This window comes from Eschrichtius robustus, chromosome 16 (assembly GCF_028021215.1).
Source record: "Eschrichtius robustus isolate mEscRob2 chromosome 16, mEscRob2.pri, whole genome shotgun sequence".
Classification (NCBI taxonomy): Eukaryota; Metazoa; Chordata; class Mammalia; order Artiodactyla; family Eschrichtiidae; genus Eschrichtius; species Eschrichtius robustus.
Window position 1 is genome coordinate 8,069,372 of NC_090839.1, and position 27,894 is coordinate 8,097,265.

Below are 27,894 nucleotides of genomic sequence, written 5' to 3' on the forward strand. Positions count from 1 at the left end.
CAGGGGACGCAGGTTCGATCCCTAGTCGGGGAACTAGGATCCCACATGCCAAGCAGTGTGGCCAAAAAATTAAAAAATAAATAAAAATAAAATAAAATGTAACCCAATGCACACCATTCTCCAGCCTGCCACTGTCTAGTGTCTTCCCTCTCTCATGCTCAGAACACAATGCAACATCCTTGCGTTGGCCAAAGAAGTCCAACATCACTGACCTTATCTACTACCCCTCTCCTGCTACTCACTCTGCTTCAGGTACACTGGCCTCCTTGCTCGTCTTAGAACCCTCCCAACACACTCCTACTTCAGAGCTTTTGTCCTTTTGCCCTGCTGTTCCTTCACCTGGAACATTCCTCCTCATGTGTCCACACAGCTCCATTCCCCACCTCCTTCCATTCATTGCATAAACGATACTCTTTCTTTCCTGACCACCCCAGTTAAAATTGCAACTTACGCCGTATACACACACACACACACACACACACACACACAAACACATGCACACACACACACACACACTCTTTCTCTCCCTTTCCTGATTTTCTCTCCATAGCACTGATCACCACTTGACATATAGTTCACCTTTTTTTTATGCTTAGTCTGACACCTTCTCTAGACTGTAAGCTCTGTGAGGGTAGAGGTCTTTGCGTATCTTCCCTCTTGTACGCCCAATACCTAAACATAGTAGCCAGTAAGCATTTGAATTGAACTTATATGTACGAACTTATTTAATCGAGGGGTCGGTGCTCTTCCTCAGTAAATATCTTAGGCTCTGTGGGCCATAGGTCTCTCTCTGTCACAATTACTCAACTCTGCTGTGTTCGGTGAAAGCAGCCACAGACGATACATAAACAAACAGGCATGGCAGTGCTCCAATAAAAGTGTACTTGCAAAAATAGGGAAGAGGAAAGGGCATGTTTGCCCCGTGGATTCGCTGTTTACCAACCCCTGATTTAAATCTCACAACTGCCCAATGATTTGGAAAGTATAATATCCCTAATTTATCAGGACCTTTAAGTGGCTTGCCCAAGGTCACTTAGCTGGTCAACTGCAGAACCGATTAGAACCTGTGCAGTCAGGCGAGGGGTATTCAAGGATGCTGGGAAACCAAGAAAGACCTGAGAGACACCAATGGGACAAATAAGAAGTGGAAGCATCTCAGTGAGAAGCCAGCCCCTGGCTGCTTCCATCCACACTTACAAAGGAGGTGCCTCAGAGACTCAGTCGTGAGGTTTCTTCAGCCACCCCACATTCCCCACTGAGTACCAGGAAGACCACCAAACCCTCTGAGATCAGAGCCAGGCTGTGCTTGTTTCTCGCCCACCACCTCAAAAGCCAACAAGGCTTTGATGCAGATAATCCTTGCCCTTGATGTGTGACAGGGCTTCAATGAGCTGGGTCTGCAGATGATAAAATCACATCTGGCCTTGCTCTTTTCCCTCCTGTCTACCATATTGTCCTCCCCGTTGTCATTACCTTCACTTAAGAAGTAGAAACGGAGAGAAGAGCATGCAAAGCATGACACCATCTCCATTCACCACCATGTATTCCTTAAATCATGAGAGGATTGGGAGAAATTATATTGGGAAAGGAACTAAACAACATGGAACCTCACAGTGAGAAAGATACTCATGTTGTCTTTTCAGTCCTTCTGAATGAGTCATGGAGAACAATCCAGTCAGTTGGTAGTAATGATTCTAAAAGGTCTCTAAAGCTTGCTCATCTTCCTTTTCAACAGAGAGAAAGCCTCAGGATCAGTGCCTTCATGGAGTGATGTGTCTAGTTAGAATTCAATAATATTGTTTGGTTTTTATTGTATTTACTTTTTTTTTTATTGGAGTATAATTGCTTTACAATGTTGTGTTAGTTTCTGCTGTACAGTGAAGTGAATCAGCTATATGTATACTTATATCCCCTCCCTCTTGGACCTCCCTCCCACCACCCCGCATTCCACCCATCTAGGTCGTCACAGGGCACCGAGCTGAGCTCCCTGTGCTATACAGCAGGTTCCCACTAGCTATCTATTTTACACATGGTAGTGTATTTATGTCGAACCTAATCTCCCAATTTGTCCCACCCTCCCCTTCCCCACTTACTTTTATTGTATTTACTTTTCTGGTGGATTCATATTATGCCAACCCAGTTAAGCGAGAAATAACTTTTCAAAGAATTGCCTTTCCTCCACCGGTCAGAGTTAGTGTAGACCACAAGATCTGGACGGAGGAAGTGAAGCCACACCACATTATTTCTACACTTTGGAAGCTCAGCGCAGGGCGCTGCTCATATACACTGTCTGAGATCTGAGGTTCACCTGGTGGGCGTGAGGAAACAGCTGCACTGCAGCTTCTTCAGCTCCTGCCAGATCCTCCTTAAGACCCTCAGAAACCTGGGCCAAGTGTCTGTCTAGCTCCGTGATGATGGCTGCCACCTTCCTATTTCCTCCCTGCAGGACGCCCTCGTTGCTGAAGATGGTGGACTGGAGACTTTGCCAATCAGAGGCTTCCATCCCAGCCACATGGCTTCCAGTTTCTCTCTTGTTTCCCCCACGTCACGTCCGTCTTTGCTGCTGATGTCAGGCTCCAGCATCGGGCACACCTACTCTGTAAACCAGCTCCCACAATTCTGTAAGAACTAATCCTGAAAATAAATTCCTGATGAAATATCTCCTAGTGGTTCTGCTTCTCTGATAAAGCCCCCGCTAATATAGCTTCTCTTATGGAAAATGATATTGGTTTTCTTCATGAATGGCAGTTCTATAAAATTTCCACATAAAGAAAATAACTCATTTTAAAGGAAAACTAGTAAGTGAATAACAGTAAAAGTGGTCCACAGCTATGACAAAGGTTGTGGAAGGGGTGTGTGAATGACTGATGATTTGGAAACACCCTATTATTTTTCCCTTCTTTTTAAGAGTTAGGCCAGGAGGGAGAGGGGAAGGGATAATTGGGAGATTGGGATTGACATATACACACTACTATATATAAAATAGATAACTAATAAGGACCTATTGTATAGCACAGGGAACTCTACTCAGTACTCTGTAATGACCTATATGGCAAAAGAATCTAAAAAGAGTGGATATATGTGTATGTATAACTGATTCACTTTGCTGTACAGCAGAAAGTAACACAATATTGTAAATCAACTATAATCTAATAAATTTTTTTAAAAAAAAGAGTTAGGGATAAAAGCAGCAAACCTATAAATTAGATCCTATCAATGAACAAGTTCCATGACCAACTGTACTTTGTGATATATTTCACTTAATGGTACTGTTTTTGGATACCCCAGTATTAAAAAAAAAAAAAAAGCCATTCATATTCATAGATTGAAAATGACAATATAACAGAGAATTACACTTCACTTTTTAACTTTATAGTTAAAGTTGAATTTTTATTATTTTTAATTAAAATTGAAATTTTACTATTGTTAAAAGTGATACATTCACATGGTTCAAAATTCAAAATGATTTCAGTTGTATATATTGATTAGCCTCCCTATCTGTTTTATATCCCCTGAACCAGTCCCTGTCACCTATTTGCAACTACATTCATTAGTTTCTTATGCAAATGCTAGCATATACACACAAATGTAAATATACAGCCTCATCTCCCTCCTTTTTTACACAAAATATAGTATTCCATACATACTGTGGATCAATACTTCCAGGTTATAATTTGAAAAACATTTTTCAACAGCCAGAAAAATTGTCCCACTTTTAATGTGCAATTTCACTTATCAAGAAAAAAGATCTAAAGGAATAAAACTTATGTATAAAAATTTTATTTGCAGTACTATTTATAATAATAAAAAAGGAGATAATAAACTTAAGAATTCCAAATTAATAGAATATTTAACACATTGGGATACTATGCACCAGAAAAAAAAAAAAAAGAAATGAGACTGATCTTTAAGTAATGATGAGGAGAGATTTCCAAATTTATTAAGTAACACAAGGTAGGTGCAGAATAATATATATAGTATGTACACCATATATGTGGGGAAAAAGGAGTACACAAAATAACATATGTATAAGCTTATCTACATATGCATATATGTATATGTTGATATATGCCTGAAATACAGCTGAAAAGATAAAAACCATAAGAAACTATGACATTAATTACCTATTTGGATAAATTTGGGGAAAGGGATGAGAGAATTTTTGATGTGTACTTTTTTTTAGTTTTAATTCTGGAATTTTGAGCCTTGTGAATACCTATAAAATTTTTAAATAGCATATAATTTAACATTAAAAATATTATTATATTTTTAATATCATATATAAAATTATTATAGTAATATTAATTATGGGTTAAATGAGTACATTTATCATTAATATATTTTCCAGTTTCCTTTGATTCACCATTTATCTGTTAGTACCGAGAACTGAGCCTTACACATAGTAGGCACTAAATTAAAAGGTGTTAAATAAGTGAATGCATGTGTTGAATTCATGGAGCCGCAAATGAATGTATGTTGATTAAACATTTTAAACTAGAAGAATGATTAGGTCACTGATGTAACAGGTCTCAATTGCTGATGTGGTTTCTGATAGAGCCACGCATATACCACGAATTACCAGAGGTGCACATTCACTCAGGACAGAACTCACTAGAAAGAACACACTCTTTCTTTATTAACTTTCCCAGCTTCATAGGACATGTAAATCACTTTATCGATGGAGTATAATTAATAAAGGGCATAAGCCACAAAACCAAATCCAATGCCCTCTGCTGTCAGCAAGTATAAGAAGTAAATTGCATTCAGAGTATTAGCTGAGGAACTAAAATTTGCTCAAAATTCAGAAACAGATATCATGGGTCCTCTTTCCAGTTTTGGAACAAATGAAATCAAAATGGTCATTGAACCCATTTGGCAGTAGTTTCTTAATGGGCTGGAGACAGCATAGCTCACCATTGCAAATAGCATATTTAATTTTTCTCTGGTTATAATGAAATTCCTAACTGAGCTAAAGAATTTCCAGAGTGTCTAAATGATGGAAGTCATTAGTCAAAATACTGTATATATCTTCATGCTAAGGGTGGAAACTTACACTGAGGACTGCAGGTATGACTTTATTTTATTACTCAGTTCGGGATCCCAAGCCAAGTTCTATGACCAGGGAAGGGAAGACTGCAAAACAAATAGAATGTCAGCATCATCTGTGGCAGGCTGCTAGATTTCTCATCTTAAAAACTGGACTTTGTCCCTTCACACATTGCTGACAGCAATGTAAATTGCTGTGGATCTTGGGCAAGTTAATTTGCGATGCATATCAAGGGTCATAAAAATATTCAAACTCTCTAGCCTCATAATCACATTGATTATTAGGGAACAGTCCTTTACATGGTCAAAGTTATAGGCCTGGGCATTATTTGAATTTGAAACAGTTTAACTGTTTTAACTATCAAGTAATCATGTACCTACTCAACAGAGTATCATAGACTTTAAAATTATGGTTTGAAAGATTATGTAATTATTTGAGAAAATGTGTATAACGCAATACATTTTAAAACATACACAGGACATGACATTGTAAATATATAATAATAGCAACCATGTGAAATTTTAGAAGCATGGGGGGAAAATGGAATGAGATATACTAAAATAACAACTTTGTATGGGGGTATTAGGTTTAGGTAATTTTTTAATAAATAATATCTAGCAGTTTATTAACCAATGGAGTATATTGCACAACAAACTACCTCACATCCTTCAGGAAGAAAAACCACTAAATTTGAAAAGTAAAGACATCACTCACTGAATTCGGACACAATTAAAATGTGCTTTAAATAGTTCTTTGGGGGAGGGGACACAACACTTCTACTCAAGAGAGACATTTGTATCCTCCAGGTCTTTTCTTTACACCCATCAGGCCATGAATTCATAGGAAATGGGCTCCAACAGTTCAGGCTCCTTTCCACTGGTTCTCACGAAGTGCGCTTCTGTGGGTGGAGCAGGCTGGCGCTTCAGTTGAACCCAAGCACCTTTCTCTTTGGCTTCCTTCTTTTCCTGATCATTTTCCTTCACCCGTTTCAGGAAGCAATCTCGGCTCTTAGAGTGCGTAATATGCTCGATATGCACATTAATTCTCTTGGCAAGAATCTTGCCCTTAACTTGTTTTGTTTACAACGATGCCAACAGCACGATGGGTAATACTGTAGACTCTTCCAGTTTTGCCATGGTCACATTTCTGGGGCATTCCTTTTTGAACAGTGCCCGTTCCCTTGATATCGACAATACCACCCTTCTTGTAGATTCGCATGTATGTGGCCAAAGGAACAACTCCATGTTTTCTAAAAGGCCTAGAGAACATATAGGGGGTGCCCCTCCTCTTTCCTTTTGTGTTGGTCATTCTGGCGAATTACTGGAAGATGGCGGTTCTGGCCGAAAGGGCTATATAATTTTATTACTGGGAAAAATATTGGAAAACCTTGCAAAACTGTAACAATAAAAAGAGGAAAAACATTCATTGACATCAATGTGCTCTTTCCTATTCGTTTTGTGTCCAGTGTTCAAATTTAGTTTACTATATTGAATGAGATGATCTTGGTTATTAAAATTCTTCTAAAGATTCTATATATGGAACCCTAGCTTTAGACTATTAGTCTACTTTTCTAAAGGAATGAATAAACTCATAAAGAGTGCTCAGACACCTAGCTGCAATCTCCTGTCATTGGTTTTCAAGTCAGTTGCATGACATTCACTTTGGTTTCCTTCAAATCCATTTCTTAGTCTTTTCCTTACTAGCAACTTCCATGTTTCTTATTTTCAGAGCATCAGGTAAAAAGTAGTTCAAGAAAATATCTAAAAGAGGCAGTCTTACAGTAGTAACTCAAAGCATTTAGCTAGTCCTGTTACCAATATTAAAATTACGAGGACTGGATCTAGAGACCTGCATTAGTATTGTGAAGATTAAGCAGAGAAAGGCATAGGTCTGAACCTCTTGCTTTTCCTGGTACTAGTAGGGCAACCTTGAGTAGATTATGCATTCCCTGTAAGCCTAAATCCTTCACCTGTAAAATGAGGACAATGTCAGTACATCTGAAAGGGTTGAGACTGAATTCAAACCCAGATTTGACCATTATGCTGTATATTTAGTCAAGTAGTGTGGTTAATCATAGAAACAGATGTGGGTGTCTTGTCTGTGTGACCTTGGTAAATTATTTCATCTCTCTGTGCCTTCATTTTACCAATGCTAGAGAGGTCCTTTCAAACTGGCCAGAGACAATGGAAGTGGTGACTCCTCCCACTTAACAATCATTCCACTAATATTGACTCAACGGTACTATAGTAACTGTAGCAGGAGCAGAAGATCCCAGAAGCAGTCTCTGCGGGTGATGCGTGATTCAACACACTTTCTCATCCATACAACATCCTGATGAAATGGACCAACGTTCTGGGTCCACTGCATCCGTGTTGGTATAAATAACAGGACTAGCATGGACGGTGGGACCACAGCTAGGAGTTCAGATTCTGCTTGGTCGTTGACCATTTCTGTGATTCTGGACAACTTCTGACTTCTTTGATCTTGAGTTTCCTGAAACTTTAAATGAAGCTAACAACATGTGCCTTACAGAGACCCAGAAAGATGATGAATGCAGAAAATCTAGCATGGCACTTAAGAATCTTCACTCTCCCTCCAAAGAGAGTAAATGTTGTTCCAAGAGTTAAATTAAGAGTTAAGGAAATGCCAAGCTCAATTCCAGGTTCATCTTGCTCGGCCACATGACCTTGAATAAGCTATGCCACTGTTCTGACCTTTACTCTGTTCATCTATAAAATGGCATCACAAGTAGTAACTAATTCCCCTGTACACGTATATAATGTTTTGCCTAGTGGCACCAACTATTATTAAGTGTCCTACTATTATTAAATCCTAATGGCACTAGTTATTATTAAGTGTCCTACTACTGTTAGGTCCAAATTCAGTATATTGATTCATAGAGCTCACAATAATTTCTATCAATATTTCTACATTTCTACGTCCAAATTACAACCAACCACACTGACATGGTAATTAGACGGCATTATGCTTCCACAAAAAAAATCTTTATTTGGCTGTAGGGCCAAAACCTACAAAAATACTATTCAATAGCTTTTGGAAACAAACCTTTATAAAACCAGCTCAAAGGGACAAGATTCTCTCTCTCCTTCCCTGCATTCTATTATTGTCCTAAACAAAGGACTTGGGTTATACAAATTAAACGGTTCACCCAGACCATGGGTCTGAAATATTGGATGTAATTTTGCTACATACAGTGGACATCAACACTTGTAAAATGGCACAGAAAACTGGAAGTGAACAAATTATCAAGATATATTGAAATTCCAAATCAGTTTGATTTGTTCTGAAAATCTGACCCAACTTTCTTCTCCCCTTTGTCCAGTCCAACCATAGTCTCTCACTGACGAAGCTGCCATGTTTACGTATTTAAGTATAGAATCCAAATACCATCTTTCTCTCTTGACAGACTAGAGTTGTTGTTCCCTTGATAAACTTAATATGATATGTAAAAAGACCACTTAATCCTCCAATTTATGACCGTGAGATGTTGCTGAAAACTTGAGCTCTCAATGCTCCTAATTAAAACATTAATAGTGATCACTAAAGGAAAATATATTTCATGAGAATTGTGAGGATGTCTTACAGCGTTTTGGGCAAAGCCATAATGATTATGCTAAGGTGCAGAAAGTCACGTGGCCTAGCTCTCTCTCCTGCAAAAGAAAATATACAGTGAAAGTCATATGTGATGACTTTACATATGAATGAACATAATCTGTCCCTCTCCCAAGTTCCAAGAGATACAGGAGAGAAAAGGTCAGTGATGTTACTGGACCATGTCTTTCAGGACAAGACAATACATGAGGATATGCCCTTGTCATGCAGAGAATGAATTTCAATATATTTTAAGTAAAATGAGTTCACTAAGAAAAAAGTCTTATCTTCCAACTGCTATCCTCCATCTCTGCCCAATTAGGGTCGTGATACTATTTTTATTGCACTACAAAAGGTATGAATGTGCATAAACAAACAAATGGATAGATAAATAAATTAAAAAGCATAAAATTTAAGAAGCAAATGACCACCCACCTCACTTTACCTCCAGTGTCCCACTTCTTAGAGGAAAGCACACTTACTTTCCAAGAGTTAACGACCAGAACTATTCCGCCCTTCATCTACTCCCGTGCAGAAATACTCATGTGCACACATCTGTGCCAAAATCCCTCTTTTTTTCTGCCACTTGCTTTTTTGCACACTTCACAATATATCAGGATAATTCCACATTGTAGCTTAAAAATATGATTTCTGAGGGGCCAGAGCCTCGGAGAAGTCATGAAATTGCTCCTGGCTTCAGTTTCCCCATCAGCAAAATACAGGGATCAAACGAGTTCATATCAAATCTCTTCGCACCATGAATGTCTAATCATTCTGGTCTTTTTCTCTCCCCTCTGGTTTCAAAACTTGAATTGATATTGTTCTTTTTATATGTTATCCCTTAAATTTAATATAATCTTCACTTGCATGCCTAGATCACGGAATAGTGAGAAATATTCTTTTAATAACACTTATATTCTCCTTGTTGGTCGTTTCTCCAACTAACATGCCAATGCCTTTCTCCGTTTGAACCTTTACAAGACAAAATGAAAATCTGCTCATTTCTAACTCCATATGCCTAAATACCCATCTAAAAATCACGATTACAAATTCCCTAGAATGCATGACCTTAACTGGTGGGGAGCTGACCCCTTCTTTAATATTAGAGAAATTAGTCTAACAAAATGATTTTTTCATCTTTGAAACATCCAACTTCATCTATCTCTGAAAAATAAACTTCAAAGTTAAACACCAGTAAAATGTCCAATCTGCTTCACACACACTTTATCCTGTATCCATCTCTCTCAAACGGATTTAACTTAAGAAATTTATTTCTGTACGATAAAGAACTTTTTTAATCCCATGTGTAAAACTGTCAATCTCATTAAAAGGTAGTCCAGCAGCCTGGGGAAATGTACTTCTTTCTTAAGCTTTAATCAATCTTGAAACATCTGCCAGTCAGCATGACTTCTGGAACTCCATTTATGTTACAAATGTTCTCCAGAAATTCACAGTTGCCCAATGAAATTGACAGTTTTAAAGAAAAATCAGATTGTCTCCTCTCCATGAGTGGGCTACGCCCCTTTCAGGATTAAAGTAGAATCAAATCCGCAGACAAAAGTATATTCCTTCCCTCTGGCTACAAGAAGCTATAATCAGAATTCTCCTTTTATGACAGTGTAAACAAGTACTCAGGAAAAAGAACTGCCATCAGGGCTTTCGAGCAAGAAAAGCTAAAGTAATATGCATATAAATCTTGTCTACTGTTTATTTGGAGCTTCTTCCTCCCAGAGAAAACCATGGTTGATACTAATAATTTACCAAGTCCAAATTCAGTGTAATGAACCAATGGAGGTATTTTCCTAATTCATTCATTAGATGAGTCTGTTGAAGAGACCGGTGTATTTTAACAACATAAGAAATGAAATGGGACTTCCCTGGTGGCATAGTGGTTAAGAATCCGCCTGCCGACGCAGGGGACACGGGTTTGAGCCCTGGTCCGGGAAGATCCCACATGCCACGGAGCAGCTAAGCCTGTGCGCCACAACTACTGAGCCTGCGCTCTAGAGCCCACAAGCCACAACTATTGAGCCCGAGTGCTGCAACTACTGAAGCCCACGTGCCTAGAGCCCGTGCTCCGTGACAAGAGAAGCCACCGCAATGAGAAGCCTGTGCACAACAAAGAGTAGCCCACGCTCGCCGCAACTAGTGAAAGTCCGCACGCAGCAACAGAGACCCAGTGCAGCCAAAAATAAATAATTAATTTAAAAAAAAAACAAAAAAGAAATGAAATGAGCCATTGAACTTTCATTTTTTGAAAGGTAAACTGAAGAACCATTTTGGTTTTGTTTTTTTGTTTTTGTTTTTTTTTTATTTATTTTTGACTGTGTTGGGTCTTCGTTTCTGTGCGAGGGCTTTCTCTAGTTGCAGCAAGCGGGGGCCACTCTTCATCGCGGTGCGCGGGCCTCTCACTATCACGGCCTCTCTTGTTGAGGAGCACAGGCTCCAGACGCGCAGGCTCAGTAACCGTGGCTCACGGGCTTAGTTGCTCCGCAGCACGCAGGATCCTCCCAGACCAGGGCTCGAACCCGTGTCCCCTGCATTGGCAGCCAGATTCTCAACCACTGCGCCACCAGGGAAGCCCACCATTTCGGTTTTGAGAACACTCGGTAAAATACAGGGAGAAACCATGGGCCAGCAAATCAAGCAAAACACATTCTTGCAAAAGGTCTTGGCTCCCTCTTTGGAAGGCTGAGCCAAGGCTGCAGGTTTGCAATTACAAATCAAGTTGCTGCAAGTTGGGTTTAGCAGGAAGCAGATTCTAAGAAGGAAATTTGCATTCAGAATGTTTCGTGGGGAGGGCTCTGGAAGCAACACCTAGGAGGTCGTCAAGGATGCAGGTCAGCTGTGATGCACTCTCAGCAATGCACCCATCTCCACCCAGGAACCTGGATGCCTGCAGAGCTGTCCCAAACTGGGGCAGTCAATGAGTGTAGGCTGTGCCCCAGGAAAGGGGCTTGGCTTTGGTCAGGTAGCTCTCTTCAGCATCAGCACAGGGCGCGGCTGCAAGCCGTCTGTCTACAACACTCATAGCACTCCCAGTGGGGGGACGGAAGCCTTCAGTCCTGGAAGAGACGGGTGGAGATCGGGGAGCACACTACAATGCCACTACACTGGTCTAGCCCAATCCCAGTCAACCTTGCAACAGTTAGGCAATGGATGCTGAAACGGCAAGCCCAATGAGAAAAAATCTCCATGGTGCCGGTGGTGAAAGAACCAGGGTCCTGCTAAGGTATCTAACTGGAACGTTGAAGGAGACTTGGGTAAAAGCATGCAGCATCCAGCCCCTTCCCAGAAGGCCTGCTGATCAATAAGGCACAACAATAACGTTAAGAGCTTGGAGGAATTCTTTAATTCACTCAGTCATTCAACAAATACTTATTGAACCCCTACTATAAGAAAAAAGCAAGAAGCAAGACAAGAATAAGCTGTACCCTTGTGGGGCTCACAGACTAATGAGGCTAAAACCATCAAAACAACATGTTCAGTCACATACTTTAAAACAGCCGTGCGTGTTACGAAGAAATTAAGGCAGCACTGTCCAACAGAATTCTCAAAAATGATGGAAATATTCTATATCTGTGCTGCCTGACATGGCAGCCACTAACAGAATGTCGCTATTGAGCACTTGAAAGTGGCTAGTGTCATTAAGGAACTGAATTTTTTAAATTTTATTTGATTTTAATTAATTTAAATTTAAAGATCCACATGTGGCGACTGGCTTTTCCCAGCATTTAGATGTGGGATGGTGCTGGGAAAAGCATCTCCAGATCAATAACATTCCAGCTGAGATTTTCAGGATGAAAAAGTAGAGAAAGTAAGAGGAAGAATTTTCTAATCAGTGAAAATACATGTGTAAGGGCAGTAACAGAGGAAAGAGAGCTTGGCCACTGGAGGAACTAAAGTAGGCAAGTTTGGCTTGAGTACTGACTTGGGGGCGCAATGATTTGAGAACTGATTTGGGTGGGATGAGATACGGCAGGGTCTAGATCACACAGAGCGTCTTAAGTACGTTGCAGAATATTTATGTGTAAGGAGACGGCATTAGAGAGTTTTAAAGTAGAGGTAGGATAGGATTGGATTGGATTACTAGGTAATCAGTTTGCTGTAAGCAGAATAAATTTGGGGAGTGGAGGACTGAGCCAAGGAACATCCTTGCAGGAGAATATCCTTCCCAAGTTAAACACACACACACACACACACACACGCTCACAGAGTTAAAACACACCCCAAGTGAGGATTGGCAGAAACAAATATTTCTGGACACTCTCGGTGGAAGTATACCTGGTATAACCTCTTTGAAGGAAAACTAGATCTATTTATCAAAATTCTAAATATGCACAAATTTGTAAGAGCAGCTTCCTTTTTAGAATTTATCTTAGAAAAATATAGTATCATGTATGCATAAGTGCATGCACAAGGATGTTTACTGCTTCATTGTTTAATTAGCAAAAATTAGAAACTATATTAAAATGTCCATTATTAGTGTGAGCAAATTAAAGAAATCATGGAACAGCCAAATAAGTGAATATTGGGTATCTATAAAATTTTCTGAAAAGTGCTACAACATAAGTTAAAAAGAACAGGGACAGAGTATATAACAGTACTTAATAATATGATTTGCAAAGCAAATTATACACACACAAAAACACATGCATTTTTATATATGCCTATACATATATATAGGCATCTACATATCTCCATACAAATATACAAGAATCTGCCTAGAATTGCCTGGAAATGGAGACAAGTCTGGCGTAGGAGGGAACTTCCCTCTTCATTCTATCTTTTTTTGCCTTGTTTCCTTTACCACGTACACGTAATGTAAAACACTAGTAAATTAAAAAGACTTCATATATGCAAAAGCCATCTTTCATTGTAGGTAGTGTGGGCCTGTTTCTCCTTCCTCCCTTCCTTTCTTTCTTGTCAGAAATTCAACACTGCCTTTTGATGTCCAAAGTAAATCCTAAAAAAAAATTTTTTTTTCTTTAAAAAAAAAAAAAAAAAAATTTTTTTTTCAAGTTATCTGTTCTTGTTTTGTGGTGTGACACAAGTCATAGCAGCACAGTGGCATCCAAAGTCTTCTCTGCTATTTTCCACTCAGGTGGCCTATAGCAGGGCACTGCAGAGACCAATTTGGGACTAAATGGGATATTGTGTGTGCTTGGGCATGCTCTTCACATCCACAGTCAGGCTTCTGGCTCAGAGGCAGACAGGTGGGAAGAGAGGGAGGTCAGACATTTGTATCTCCATCTTGCCACAGTGGAAGCTGAGGTGTGAGAAGTTCAGTGACATGCTTTGGTCACAGCAGAGGGCCAGCAGCAGGACAGGGGAAAAAATCAGGCCATTCTTATTCCAGCCAGGTTTCTCGTCTCCACATGTTTGTCCTGTGCCAAGGACTGCAGTTTGGATACTGCAAAAGGGCTACCAACAAACATCACCCAATAGAATTCCTCAAAACTCTTGGAATCTCTTGGGATTTATGAATATATGCACTCGTGAGATGCTAGGGCTACTGTCTGTTTCATAACTGAATATGCAAAATGTTATTTCAGGGTTTTATTCCTTTACTTAAATGTTTATTGAGCATTTACTATGGGCAGAGACGCTAGTCTATCATCCCTCCTCCCAGCTGGACCCACTTGCAGCATCTTACAAGATTGAGTGAGTTAAGAAATATATTGATTGGACAACATTAGTTACTATGCATTTGTTTGATTCAATAAACATATTTTTTTACCCAATATATGTTGAGCAAATTTTCAGTTTTATCATTTTAACTTCAGAATAAAAATAACAAACACAGCCACAGTTAACATATGATTTATCATATCTTCTAGGTCAAAGATTTTGACACAGCATTTCCCAGGAAGGTGCTGTTCTAAGAAAATAAATCATCGTTTATGTGTTTCTAAATCCTTACTTAATAACTACTTTTTAAGTTGCGTAAATGTCATTCCTAAAAGAAAAAAGACTGCAAAACTGAAAAGATTCTAATTATAAAATTGCCAAGAACTCAGCGTCATGCTTGAGAAAATCTATGTACAAAACAGATTCACTTTTCACCTGCTGGATTAGCAGAATCTTGAAACAGCTCTCAAAGCACACTTTTGCAAAATGGGAGGAAAGGGGTGGGTTCATAGATTTCTGGGAACATCCGCCAAGGCAACTTTGATAAAATTTTACATGTGAATGTGCTTTGGACAATAAGTCCACTTCTGGGAATCTATTCACCAATATGCTCATCATGGGATGGGATGAGGGGGGGGTTGCAGCACTGTCTGTAACAGGGAAAAAGGAATTACTCAGATGCTCCACGAGAGAGAAGCAGCCTGAACTCAAACTTAGGCGCTGCCACGTGTGACTTGCACAAAAATTTAACATCACAGTTAACTCAGTCTTTTGATCTGTAAAATAGACATAAAAACTCCTACTTCCTGCACATATTTAATAGTAAGTAAAAGGAAGAAAGGAAAGAAGAATGGATAAATAAGCAAGCAAATACAGCAAATATACCCGTACACTGGAATTCTATCTGATTATTGAAAACAATGATATGTTGCTAAATAAGAAAAGCACGGCTCAGATGAGTATGTAATTATATATATCACGTACACACATACATTCATGCACACACACAAAAACCTTTTTATACATAGACTCTTCTGGAATAAACTATTCACAGTGGTTGCTTCTGGGGAAGGAAACTAGACGATTCCTAGGGACAAGGATGAAAAGAATCTTACTGTTCAATGTAGAAACTTTGTAACTTTGAATTTTGTACCAAGTACACACATCACCTATTCCAAAAAACATCAAATAAAACTTAATTTTAAGGGGGCTGACTCAAACCTGGAGCGTTAATTGCTGAATTCCCTGGTACTGAATTTGCAGGTTACATACCAGTAGCAATTATGAGACATCTTAGAACATCCTACCACTCACAAAAATAGAATATACAACAAAATCAGGTGGGACATAGGCACAGTTTTCTCCTTGTCTTCTTACACGTGAATGTCTCATTCCATTATTCTGACCCGCAGGAAAACCATTTATTCATTCCATCAGCAAATATTGAGCATTTGCCATAGGCTAAGAGCTGGGGATACAGCAGTGAGTAAGATAGCCAAGGTCTTTGGTCTCACAGAACGTACAGCCTAGTGGGAGAAGACATACCCTACAAAGAAATAAATTAAGGGAAAAATGTATCTGGCACGAAAATAGGAACAATGTTCTAGAGGGATGCGAGGGGAAGACTTTGGATGTGATGATCCACATAGGTTGGCCTCAGGCAGGAAACCGAAAGCTGAAATCTGGACACCAAGAGAGGGCCAGCCAGAAGAAAACCAGGAAAAATCATCCATCAGTGGAGAAGATGGATTCAAACGCACCAAGACCTCTCCTGGGGCCAAGTCCCCGGGAATGTTCCTTCCAAACCACACTTCACACAACATTTTCCATCGGAATTAACGGATGTTGAAGACCAGACTAGTTTCATAACATCTAGATTCGGGGTCACTGTTGGTGAAATACAACCCAGGCTCAAAAAGTGGTTCTTTGGGGGCTTCCCTGGTGGCGCAGTGGTTGAGAATCTGCCTGCCAGTGCAGGGGACACGCGTTCGAGCCCTGGTCTGGGAAGATCCCACATGCCGCGGAGCATCTGGGCCCGTGAGCCACAGCTGCTGAGCCTGCGCGTCTGGAGCCTGTGCTCCGCAACAAGAGAGGCCGCGACGGTGAGAGGCCCGCGCACCGCGATGAGGAGTGGCCCCCGCTCGCCGCAACTAGAGAAAGCCCTCGCACAGAAACGAAGACCCAACACAGCCAAATAAACAAATAAATAAATTTTATTTTAAAAAACAAAGTGGTTCTTTGGCAAATGAGCTAAAATACCTGCTATTGGTAAATGGAAAGCTGGAAATCTGAAGAAATTGTTCATATGAAAAGTCAATGAACTCTTTCACTAGGGGATTCAAAGAGGTATGATTTCTTAAAGTTTTTTTAGAAATAATTTTCTTTTATTAAGTTAATATGTGGTATTAAGATAATAAAATGCATTTTAAGACTATAGCGCTTTCCTGAATAGTGTAACTTGTAGTAAGTAAAAGCTTTGAACTCAAGCTAGTGTTTTAATTTAATTTGAGTTAGTAGTCCATTCATAAGATAGCCTAATTTCTCTCTCTATTAACCACTAAAGTATTCATTGTATAAATGAATTAAGGGAAGATAAAATAAAAACTTAGGCAAACTGAGACAAGTTTGTGGGTTTGGGGGAGTTGGGGGTGGGAAGGGACACACACACCCATAGTTGTATCAGACGGAAGTTCCTTAGAGGATGGTATTGAGTACATGGGATATCTTTTCTTAGAACCCAATTTTTAATATATTTGTATGAAATCAAGCCATATGGCAGCTACAAGTAAAGAATTTTTCACAAAACCCACTTAAAAAGGTAAGTACAATCATCCTGTGTTTCCCAAACTTCAGTCACGCACAGCCCACCATTTGGATTTGTGCTGCATCTGAGTTCTCCCACCTACCCCAACAGTTTTTGCTGCTTCTTTGTAACACTTGCACTATGCGTTAATTATCTATCTTAAAACTTCGCTTTTTAAATTAAATAAATTTATTTAAAGAGGAAACTATATATTCTTATCTTAAGTGGAAAACCAGTATCACTTGAAGGTAAATGTAAAATGTAATACAATATAACGTTAACGAATACAATAAAATATGATATTTTTGAAGACTCTGCACCTAAGTATGGTTTTCTATTAAAAGGCCTCCTAGCCGACAGCTCCTTGAGCTGAGTTAAATAAGAAGTAGCACTTTTTCTCATTTTATGATTCAATGCGGTTTACTGCCCTAAAATGGTCTCTCAAGACATGATTCTCACATTTGGGGAAGACGTCTAGAGTTAATAAGCAAAAATATGATGGTCAATCTTTAATCAAAGGTCTGCCATTTTTGGCTAACATAGTCAACTATGTATTTTCTAATACAGTGTTTCATCAGTGGCTCCTAAATAAACCCGATGTTATAAAAATGAACCGCTAAAGTTAACGGCAAGAGGAAAGTACAATGCTACCTGTTGTTCATTACCAAAGCCATGACTCTTCTGCTGAGATACGAGTGAATTAATTTCTACCAGTTTATGGTTCTTACAGACAACAAACAACAAATATCACCTCAATCTCTTAACAATAAAAAATAAAAATCAACATTACAGACCTTCATGAAGTTTCTACTGTGAGTCAGCACAGGATTAAGAGTTTGATATCTTTTATGAGAAGCATATTATTATCCTCATTTTTGTACATGAGGAAGCTAAATTTCAGAAAGAGTAAGCAATTTCCCCAAGGCCACAAAGTCAGTAAGTGGCCAAGTTGAGATTCAAACTGAAGTGTGAGTCCCAAATGCACGCTATGTCCACCAAGGAAAAAAATAATGCACCAATTCAATTATGAATGAAAGAAGGAAGGGAGGGAGGGAAGAAGGAAGGAAGGAAAGAAAGAGAGAGAGAGAGAGAAAGTGCCCCAGCAAGATTTGTAGTAGTTATTGTCGAGACTATTCTAAAAATGCACCAATTCAACGAAGGAAGGAAGGAAGGAAGGAAGGAAGGAAGGAAGGAAGGGAAGGAGGGAGGGAGGGAGGGAGGGTCCCAGCTAGACTTGTAGGAGTTATAGTCAAGACTACTTGAAAATTCATATTGAAAGCAAAGGACCTAAAATAACTAAAACAATTTTGAAAAAGAAAAATAAAGTGGGAGGAACCAGTTTACCCTATTTCAAGACACTGTACAGCTACACATGTAGACATATATAGACATATCACTGTACAATGGAGGCACACAAAACAATGGAAGAGAGTAGAGGACCTAGGAATAGATACATATAAATAGGCTCAATGGAGAAAAGACAGGCTTTTCAACAAATGGTCCTGGAGCAGTTGGACCTCCATAGGCGGAAAATGAACCTACACCTAAAATGCACACTGTATATAAAAACTGACTCAAAATGGATCATGGACATAAATGTAAAAGGTAAAACTATAAAATATTCATAGTAGGAAAGAAAAAAAGTAGGAAAAAGTAGTTGGGATCTTGGGCTGAACAAAGCATTAGTACCAAAAGGGAAAAAAAAACATAAATTGGACTCCATCAAGCTTAAAAATTTCTGCCCTGTGATAGACCTTGTTAAAAGGATTAAAGTAATAAGCTACATACTGAGAGAAAATGTTTGCAAACCACATGTCTGAAAAGGATTAATATCTAGAACATACAAAGAACTCTCAAAACTCAACATTTAAAAGCAAACAACCCAATTAGAAAATGGGCAAAAGACATGACTAGGCATTTTACCAAAATGTATGCACAGATGGCAAATCAGAACACGAAAAAATGTTCAACATCACAAGGAGATGTCAATCATCATCTCATCATCACAAGGAGATATCAATATACACACATCAGAACGTCTAAACCAAAACTGACACCAAAAACTGGGGGGCAACACCAAATGCTGGCGAGGATGCAGAGAAACTGGATCCCTCATGCGTTGCTGGTGTGAATGTAAAATGGTACAACCACTGTGAAAAACAGTCTGGCGGTTTCGTGAAAAACTAAACATGCACCTACCGATACAACACAGCAATTGTACTCCTGGGCATTTTCCTAGAGGTATGAAAACTTATGTTTGCACAGAAACCCAGACCCAAATGTTTATGTCAGCCTATATACATAACAGCCTAAAACTGGAAACCACCCCCAAATGTCCTTCAATAGATGAATGGCTAAACAAACTACGGAACATCCATATCACAGAATACAACTTAGAAATAAAAAGGAATGAAACTTTGATACCCACAATACCGAAGACAACCACGACAATTCCAGAGAATTATGCTGAGTTAAAAAAAAATCCCAAAACATTACATACTGTATGGTTCCATTTATATAATATTTTTGAAATGATAAAACTATAAAAATGGAAAACAGATTTGTGGTTGTCAGGGCTTTAGGGCTGTGGGAAGGGGTAGCAGAAGGGGCGGCTATAAAAGAACAACACGAAGGACTCTGTCACGAGGGAACGCTTTGTATCTTGATGGCACCAATATCAGTATCCTGGTTGTGATACTAGGGTTTTGAAGGACGTTACCATTGGGAGAAACTGGGTAAAGGGCATGCGAAATCTCTCTGTATTACTTCTTACACCTCATGTGAACCTACTATTACCTAAAATCTAAAAATTTAATTTAAAAAAATGAGACAGTGGTTCTTAACCTTTTTTGGAAATTGTGGAGGATGGGAGGTGAGAGAGTTTGGGACACAAAAGTCCCAATCTCTCTAAGAATCTCATAAAATCTATGAAGTCACCTGAGAACAATCATTTGCATCTTATCCATAACACAGTACACACAGCTAACACGTATGTTCTCTGAGACCCAGGGCATCAACAGAGGCTTAGAACACTAATAAAATAAACATAGCCCCCCAACTGCTCCGAAAAAATCAGCTTCCAGATACTCATCCAAAATGTAGGCATCTGCATTCTAGAAAGAAGCTATTTTAACTTCAACATTCACATGTATCTGTGGCATTTCTAAACTCCCAATTTCATTTTGAATTTCACAGAAACAGGGGTTTGCAGGAGGGAGGCATCCTAATCTCTTCCTGGCTTGGAATCCCCCAAAATTTTATTTCCACCTAACTAGGATCAAATTCCTAGAGTAGGAGGAAAATCAAATTTCCCCTTCCTCGTTTCATGAAAATGAAACTGGAGATGCCTGCAGATGTCTTTTCACTTCAATATTTGACCCGTTACTCAAACTAATTCATCCTTAACTAGAGTGAATATATTAATCTCATGTTAACAATACCATTCCAAAAATAGACTGTCAATTCCTTGAGGATGTTGACTGTACCTGTCTTATTTAAGGTGGTTTTCCCTGAGCTTCTTAAAACGAGTATTCACTCAATAAACATTTGATGCATGATAAAATAAATGAAATCAAATATATCCCAAATGAAAACTAAATTCTTAAAATACCAGAGATAATGATCCACAAAAATTACAAAGCTGCTTAAAAAATAAATATTTCTAGCAATCTAATGAATATCATAAAAAAATACATTGGCAGATGTGGGGAAAATCATCACAAAAGTAATTTGGTTTATGTCTACACACAAAATCACTAAATTGGCCACTCTTTGCTTAAATCAGTTTTGGGGATGATTAAAGGCTGACTTTACACATAATTAATCATACCATCCACAAGGACCATTGAATAAAGATGACTAAAATACCAGCTGGAAAGCACTTCTGACATGGAAACCAGGGAAGCTGATTCAAATGGAGCTAAAATACTGAGCACTCTTAGGCAATACTTAGCAAGTGTATTCAGTCTATCTGACCATAAATTTCACTACTGGAAGTTAGCCCCAGACTCTCTCTTCCTTGAGGAAGGAGAAGGATGCTTCATGAATCTTACTGAATGGTTGTATGTGTTGTGTGCATGTGTGTGTACATACACTCATGTACTGATGGCATATGACGAATTTATTCAATTCCTATGATTTTGATGTTATGAATATAACTTTGCCACGATATCATTAAAAATGCACAGATCCCTGATCACCTATAAATCCAAAACCCTAAATGAAACAGGAAACCTCTTTGGCATACTGGGTCAAGTGAAACAGAGAAACAAAGGAGTGAGAAAATATTTCTGCCTAAAATCTGGCCATTAATTAACCAGTTTTTCAAATCTACTCTGCCACCCAAGAAAAAGATCCCCAAATTAACAGTTATGCCCTAGTCTGATAAGCTTGCTCAAACCAAAGTCACATGGAGATGGGTTTCTCTGGTCCTGATACCTCTGCCATTTATCTAAGCATCATGAAAAACCCTACAAAGGCAAATATCCCTTCCACAACCTAACATCGGTGCTTGTACATTAATTATTTCACGGATATTAAGTTTTGTTTTCCTAACGAAAGAGCAAGGTCTTTGAGGACGAGAGCTATTGCAGGGAAAGAGATGAAAATAACAACCATGTAAGCGTCACCATCCTCTAACAGCACTAGTAGTAGACAGAGCAGTAATAAACATTAATTGGGTTTCCACTGTGTCAAGCATTGTGTTAAGCCTTTTAAGAGAATCCTCTATTAGGTGGACATTATGAGTCTCCCTATTACTACAGAAGACTGAGGCTTATAAATGCTAAATAACTTACCAAAAGTCACATAACCAGTCGCTGAATTGGGATTTTAACAGTCTCATGTCAGAGTGTATGCTCTTAAACCAGTAGATAGTGATGGATTCATTCATTCAATAAATCTTCATCGAGTGCTTCTCCATGCTGGAAACTGTTCCAGGCACTGGGGTTCAGCCCTCATGGAGTTTCACATACCATTTGGGAGATACAGGCAATCAACAAGTAAAACATACAGACCGGTATGTGAGGGGGTGATAAGTCTAGAGAGAAAAAAACAAAGGAATATAGGGGGAGAAGGAGGGAAGAGATAAAATAGGGTGGCTGGAAGGCCTCAATGAGAAGGTGGCATTTGCGGAAAGGCTGAAGAAGGTGAGGAACCAGCCAGGAAGAGATAACGTGGGGAAACAGCATTCCAAGCAGAGGGAACAGCAAGAGAAAAGATTCTGAGTTGGGGACTTCCCTGGTGGCGCAGTGGTTAAGAATCCGCCTGCCAATGCAGGGGACACGGGTTTGATCCCTGGTCCGGGAAGATCCCACATGCTGCGGAGCAACTAAGCCCCTGCGCCACAACTACTGAGCCCGCGCACCACAACTACTGAAGCCTGCGCTCTAGAGCCCACGAGCCACAACTACTGAGCCCGCGTGCCACAACTACTGAAGCCCGTGCGCCTAGAGCCCGTGCTCCGCAACAAGAGAAGCCACCGCAATGAGAGGCCCGCGCACCGCAGAGAGGCGTGGCCCCTGCTCGCCGCAACTAGAGAGAGCCCGCGCACAGCAACGAAGACCCAACGCAGCCAAAGATAAATCAATAAATAAAAGACTCTGAGTCAGCACAGGGGCTCGGAGCCCACTGTAAGGCTATAACTCTTGGTGGTTTGAGCAGTGAGGGAGATAAATTAGGAGGTTATTATTCTACAATATTTGGGGGCTTGGGCCAGGACAGCAGTGGCAGATGATGTGAGAGGTAGTTGGATTCTAGACATGTTTCCAAAACAGAGCTTACAAGACCTCCCGATGGACTGGTTGTGGGGCTGTGACAAGGAGGGAGTGAGAAGGGGGGCTGAGTTTTTATTGTTTACTGCTTGCTTGCTTGCTTGACTGACTGATTTTTACCAGGGCAACTGAAATACTGGGACCTCTAGTGGCTGAGATGCAGACTCCAGGAGAAGCAGGTTTGGATGAAAAAATCAGGGGTGGCTGGACATACTGAGACCAGGAGACGTCCAGATGAGGATGCGGGCTAGACGGGAGAAGAGGTCCTTGGTACATAAGAGCATTGAGATGCTATTGAAAGTCGGGTAATAGAGGGGGACTGCATGGAGATACAGTGAACAGGTGTGAGTTTAAACTCTGAGACTTGCAGGGTGGACAAGCCATGGCAATTACTGACTGGGAAATCCTCTCCGTTGCAAAGGAAGAAACCAAGTGAGGGCAGTTATATGATGCCATCTAAGCCACGTGGTAGGTTAATGACGTGCAAATTGCCTAGTTCACCATTCCTCTAAGAATACTTTTTTTAGTGTCTTTTGTGGATTTGCCAGATAATTATAGACACACCCCTCCCCAGCCCTCAAAACAGCAACATCTACATTATCCTGAAAAAGTATTGCACCCAGAGCCCGGCTTGACACCTCCATGAACCAACGGATGATGAAGCCGGAGAATAAAGATGTGAAGACACTGAGACTTTTGAGTTAAATGAATTGAATTTCTTTAAGCTTTTTGATGTTTATAGAAAAAAGCAAGTCTACAAATATTTGATTGCTTAATCACTTAAGCTGCTTAGTATCTCAACTAAAGGTGACCACTTATTTGCAACCCATCTGAATGGGGATGGTCTTAGACTATTTCATGCCCCACTGAAAAATCACTTACATGTATATAATTTGTAAAAAACTGCATCCAATGAAAATGTTCAAGAGCTGCATAAACATTTATGCCTTTGGACACATCTAGATAGAAAGATAAAAAAAAAATCAATCATTCCTATATCCTTCCACCAGTCCTAACTCATCTCTGATTACACCAAAGAAATAATGAAATCAGAATCAATGCTGTATGCTTTCACTGCATTTTCTTAAATATTATCTTATCCAATGCTCACAGCATCATTAAATAGTGTTCACTGTACAGATAAGAAAACTGAGGCCAAGAGAGGTCAAGGGTCATAGAGCTAACGAGTAATAGAAGGAGGATTTGTTCTCTTTTCTCCTCTTATCAAATCTGAGGGGGCATTCCCTGGCACACCAGCTGCTTACAATGAAATGTTGTTTTCTTGTTTAATTATAAACGCCCCCAAACATGGTTCTAATCCACAGACACTTGTCTGAATTAATAAAAGCACCATGTCATATTAGTTCCTCAAGGGGCTTATGAATTGCAAAGTCAGGCCTTCACTCTGTAGTTCAATCCATGTTCAATGTGCACTAACTGAGCGCCTACTGTGTACCTAACGCAAAGCTCTCCGACTCTTTGAGACTTGCACGTGCTGCGTGCTGCTCTAGGCTATCTGCAGCCTAGATTAATACCACTAACATTTCTTACTTTGGACGGAGGGTCCCTGTGCCATTTTCCTGAAGCATTCCTCTTGACGCCTCCATTATAAAACTTTAGTTTGCAGTGCTTTCTGACAATTATGTAATCAGTCTCCTCAGTTTATACAAATAAATTATATCATTAGGACACTTTTTGAAAATTAACTGGTGATAAAATCAAACTGAACAAATAAAACCAGATTTTGTTGATTATATTTTTGACCTTTTCTCTCCATGAGCAATAACCATCATTCAATAAATATTCTAAAATCTACTTGAGTGTTAACACAGACACAATGAATAAATCCTGAGAAAGTACACTTCTGGTCAGCATCCAAGATACTGTAAAATATAAAGGGATGCAAAGTAAACTATATTTCCTTTCCTTCTGCTTCAAATATCTGTCCGTAAACATTGGCACACACGGGACGATACAGTGTCAGTAATATTACAGGAAAAAGTCTCAATTACTATAAACTAGAAAGTTATGGTAACTAGTCTTTCAAATAAATCACCATGTGTCACAATTTGGCATAAACTCTGATCCTTATGAATAATTCACATTTTGTGTATTAATAATTCATGTCCTCTTTCTATTGGAATGCTCTCTAGCACAGAATGGATGTCTCTTATCAATTTCCTCAGTTGACATGATGGAGTAAATCTAAAATTAGAATGGTGTTTTCTAATGCTCCTTTTAAAACTGTAACACTCGGCTGGCCCATAAGGTTATAAAAAATATAAAGTTCCTCTTATTTCTTGCCCTTTGCATGGAAGTCACTATGTTAAGTACCCTAACAATAGTTGGTCCCCTTGATGAGAATATTTGCATAGCAAAAAAGAAAACCAAGGAAACTAAGGGTTGATAGGGATTGGTTAGTTCTGTCACATTTCTCTCTAATTATATATTTATATATTCACTATAACATGGGGCCTAGTTGCTAAAACATGGTAACCAGCAGGGAAAGAAAAAAAGAAAGAGAGAGAGAAAGAAAGGGAGGGAGGGAGGGAGGGAGGAAGGAAGGAAGGAAGGAAGGAAGGAAGGAAGGAAGAAAAGGACCAAAACAAATCAGGTAAGAGTTTTTAATAATTACAGATGTTTCCCATCAGCAGGTTTTCCTCCCTAACTGTTTAACACTGTGAAATTGCCTTTCAATTTTCAGTAAAATTATCTGGTACATAAAAAAGTCCAAAGACCAAATAAGAGAAAGGTGCCAATGACATGTATTTGTGGAGAAAGATGTTCAATTTATTACTATTAACTCTATTCCCACTGTGGCCATTCTTGATCATTACTGACATTATTTTTTCAGACATTAGGAAAGTAAACTTTTCTCCCCAAACTCCCTCGCCCCAAAGCACACAATAAACAAAAACAGCAACAGCACTTGACACAAGGCAAAGAGAAATGAGGTAGTTTGAAATTAAAAAAAAAAAAAAAAATCATTCCAGTGTCCTCCACCTCCCTCAAGAATTCCTTTGCCATCCCTCAAGCCCAAAGAGAAGCAGAATGAGTTCTCTGAAGTCCATCAATGAAGAGTAAAGGGGAAAAGGGCAAAAGAGAGGGGGTTTTAAGAGAGGAGCCATCCCTGGGCCAACATCCGGTCCCGGACAAGTAGCCTCTGGTTCATTCATTCTTCCTTTTAGTACATATTTAGGGAGGGAGCACTTGCTCTGTGCCAGGTATTATGTTCCGCCCTAAATAGTCCTCCAGTGGGCATCCGGTGTGTACTCCAGCAATAAATCCACTACCCAGGCTCAGGACGATGGAACCTACCCACACCGCCTTTGCCAGCACCTGGGCCAGGGGTGGGTCACTGTCCAAGACCCGGAGTCCGAAAAGACTTCTCCCTGGGGTCAGAGGGTCCCTGACCTTGTTCACACTCAGAGTGTCTGCCCTTCCTCAACCAGTCCATCCGTCCCCCGGAAAAGTTAAGTTGGCGGCGAGTGGGAAGAGGGGCACCGGGGGCATCCGGCGGGCTCAGCAACCCCGCCCGGGTTTCTCAGCTCTAACTCCCATGGCTACCGAGAAATATTTATTTCCAGTGGACGGGCTCCAGTGGCTACTGAAGCCGACCACGGGGCCATCATCAGAAGGCCAAGTCATCCGAGAGATAAAGATAGATCCATTACATACCTAGACCCGGCCTTACAGTGGCAGCCCCAGGAGATGTGGGCTTAGGCTGAGAAACCACAGAGCAATTCTCCGGCGCGCTGCCGGGAATCTCCTTCCACCCTCCAGGGATGCTGGCTAAGGATAAAGACAATTGAACCGGTGAACGGGGGGCGGGGGCGAAAAAAAAAAAAGGATCGATACTTACCCCTAGGCGTCTGCTCCGGATCCTCACGTACCCTTGCTTCACTATGTCATTAAAATTGGAAGCCATCCCGGACAGCCAGTGACAACCCCCCTCCTCACCCAAGCGCACGCACCCTAAGTGGCTCTGGGGAGGGCTGAGGCCAGGGTCAAGAGAAGGCTTTGGGGTGGGGAAGGAGAAAGTTGACAAGGTGAAGCGGCTACGGCTGCGGCCCGGCGTGGCTTCAGAAGGCGCACATCACTTTCTCTGTCCCCCAAAACCTGAAAGTGGGCGGCCGGTTTGCAGCCACTTTGGGGGAGCGCAGAGAGCGCAGCGCCGCGAGGCGAGGCTGGAGCGCCGGCGTCAGCTGACTCATCAGCCAGCCTGCCGGGAGGAGGAGCGGCGGCTGGGATCCAGCCCAGCCTCTTCCCGGGGCCCAGGAGGAGAAGGAGGAGGAGGAAGAGAAGGAGGAAGGGGGGATGGGGGAGGGCGAAGAGGAGGAGCCGCGCGGGGCCGGCGCCCGGCGGTGGCCACCCGCAGGCAGACACACTTGGACGCGCTCCCCCTCCCCCTCCCCTCCTCTCCCGCCCACCTCGCCCGACCCCATTCTCGTCCCGACCCCGACCCTCCTCCGGGACCCAGAGCTTGCCGCTGCCTGCCCCGCACCTCGCCCACACCCGCCGAGATAACGCTCGGTCTCTTCTGGCTCTGGGCTTATTTTAGATGGAGAGGAAATTTCACTTTTTTCCCAGACGCCGCCTACCCCGCCTCTCCCTTCAGCCCCATCTTTGCCCTGAGAAGGGCTGGCTTTTGCCTCTGTCGTGCATGTGTCTGGGGAGTGGTGTTGCCATGGTTTGCCTTGACCTTGGCATATGAGGGGAGGGATACTGCCCTGGCTTAAGCTGCATGCTTCCTCGGGTTTCCTTGGCATCCTGGACCCAGCCCTTGCGTTGGTATCATTTTCCTTGTTTGAGCTTGTCTTTCCCGCCGGATTGTGAGTTTCCCAGGGGCTGACCCTTGGCCTCATTAGTACGTGTACCAACAAAGCCTGGCCCAGAGCAGGTGCCGAATAAATCCTTAGTGTCAGGCACTCTCTAAGCCCTTAGCTTGGGCTCATTTAAACTCCCCTGTACTTTATGAGGTACCCACCCCCCTTATGTGAATACCAGGACCATATTTATGCCTCCCTAGC

At 40.7% G+C, this 27,894-nt stretch overlaps 1 protein-coding gene and 1 pseudogene across 1 annotated transcript in view; both read right to left on the reverse strand.

The window, feature by feature from the left end:
- The window catches only part of DOK5 (docking protein 5), a 149,805-nt gene extending 122,752 nt beyond the window's left edge, over window positions 1–27,053 (reverse strand). Inside the window, exon 1 of the mRNA XM_068566064.1 lies at window positions 26,727–27,053. Within this exon, the coding sequence (XP_068422165.1) occupies window positions 26,727–26,792 (66 nt within the window). The 5' untranslated portion in view covers window positions 26,793–27,053. The remainder of the gene's footprint in view (window positions 1–26,726) is intronic.
- LOC137750120 (large ribosomal subunit protein eL21-like) lies at window positions 5,872–6,358 on the reverse strand (annotated as a pseudogene).
- Window positions 27,054–27,894: the final 841 nt, after the last annotated feature.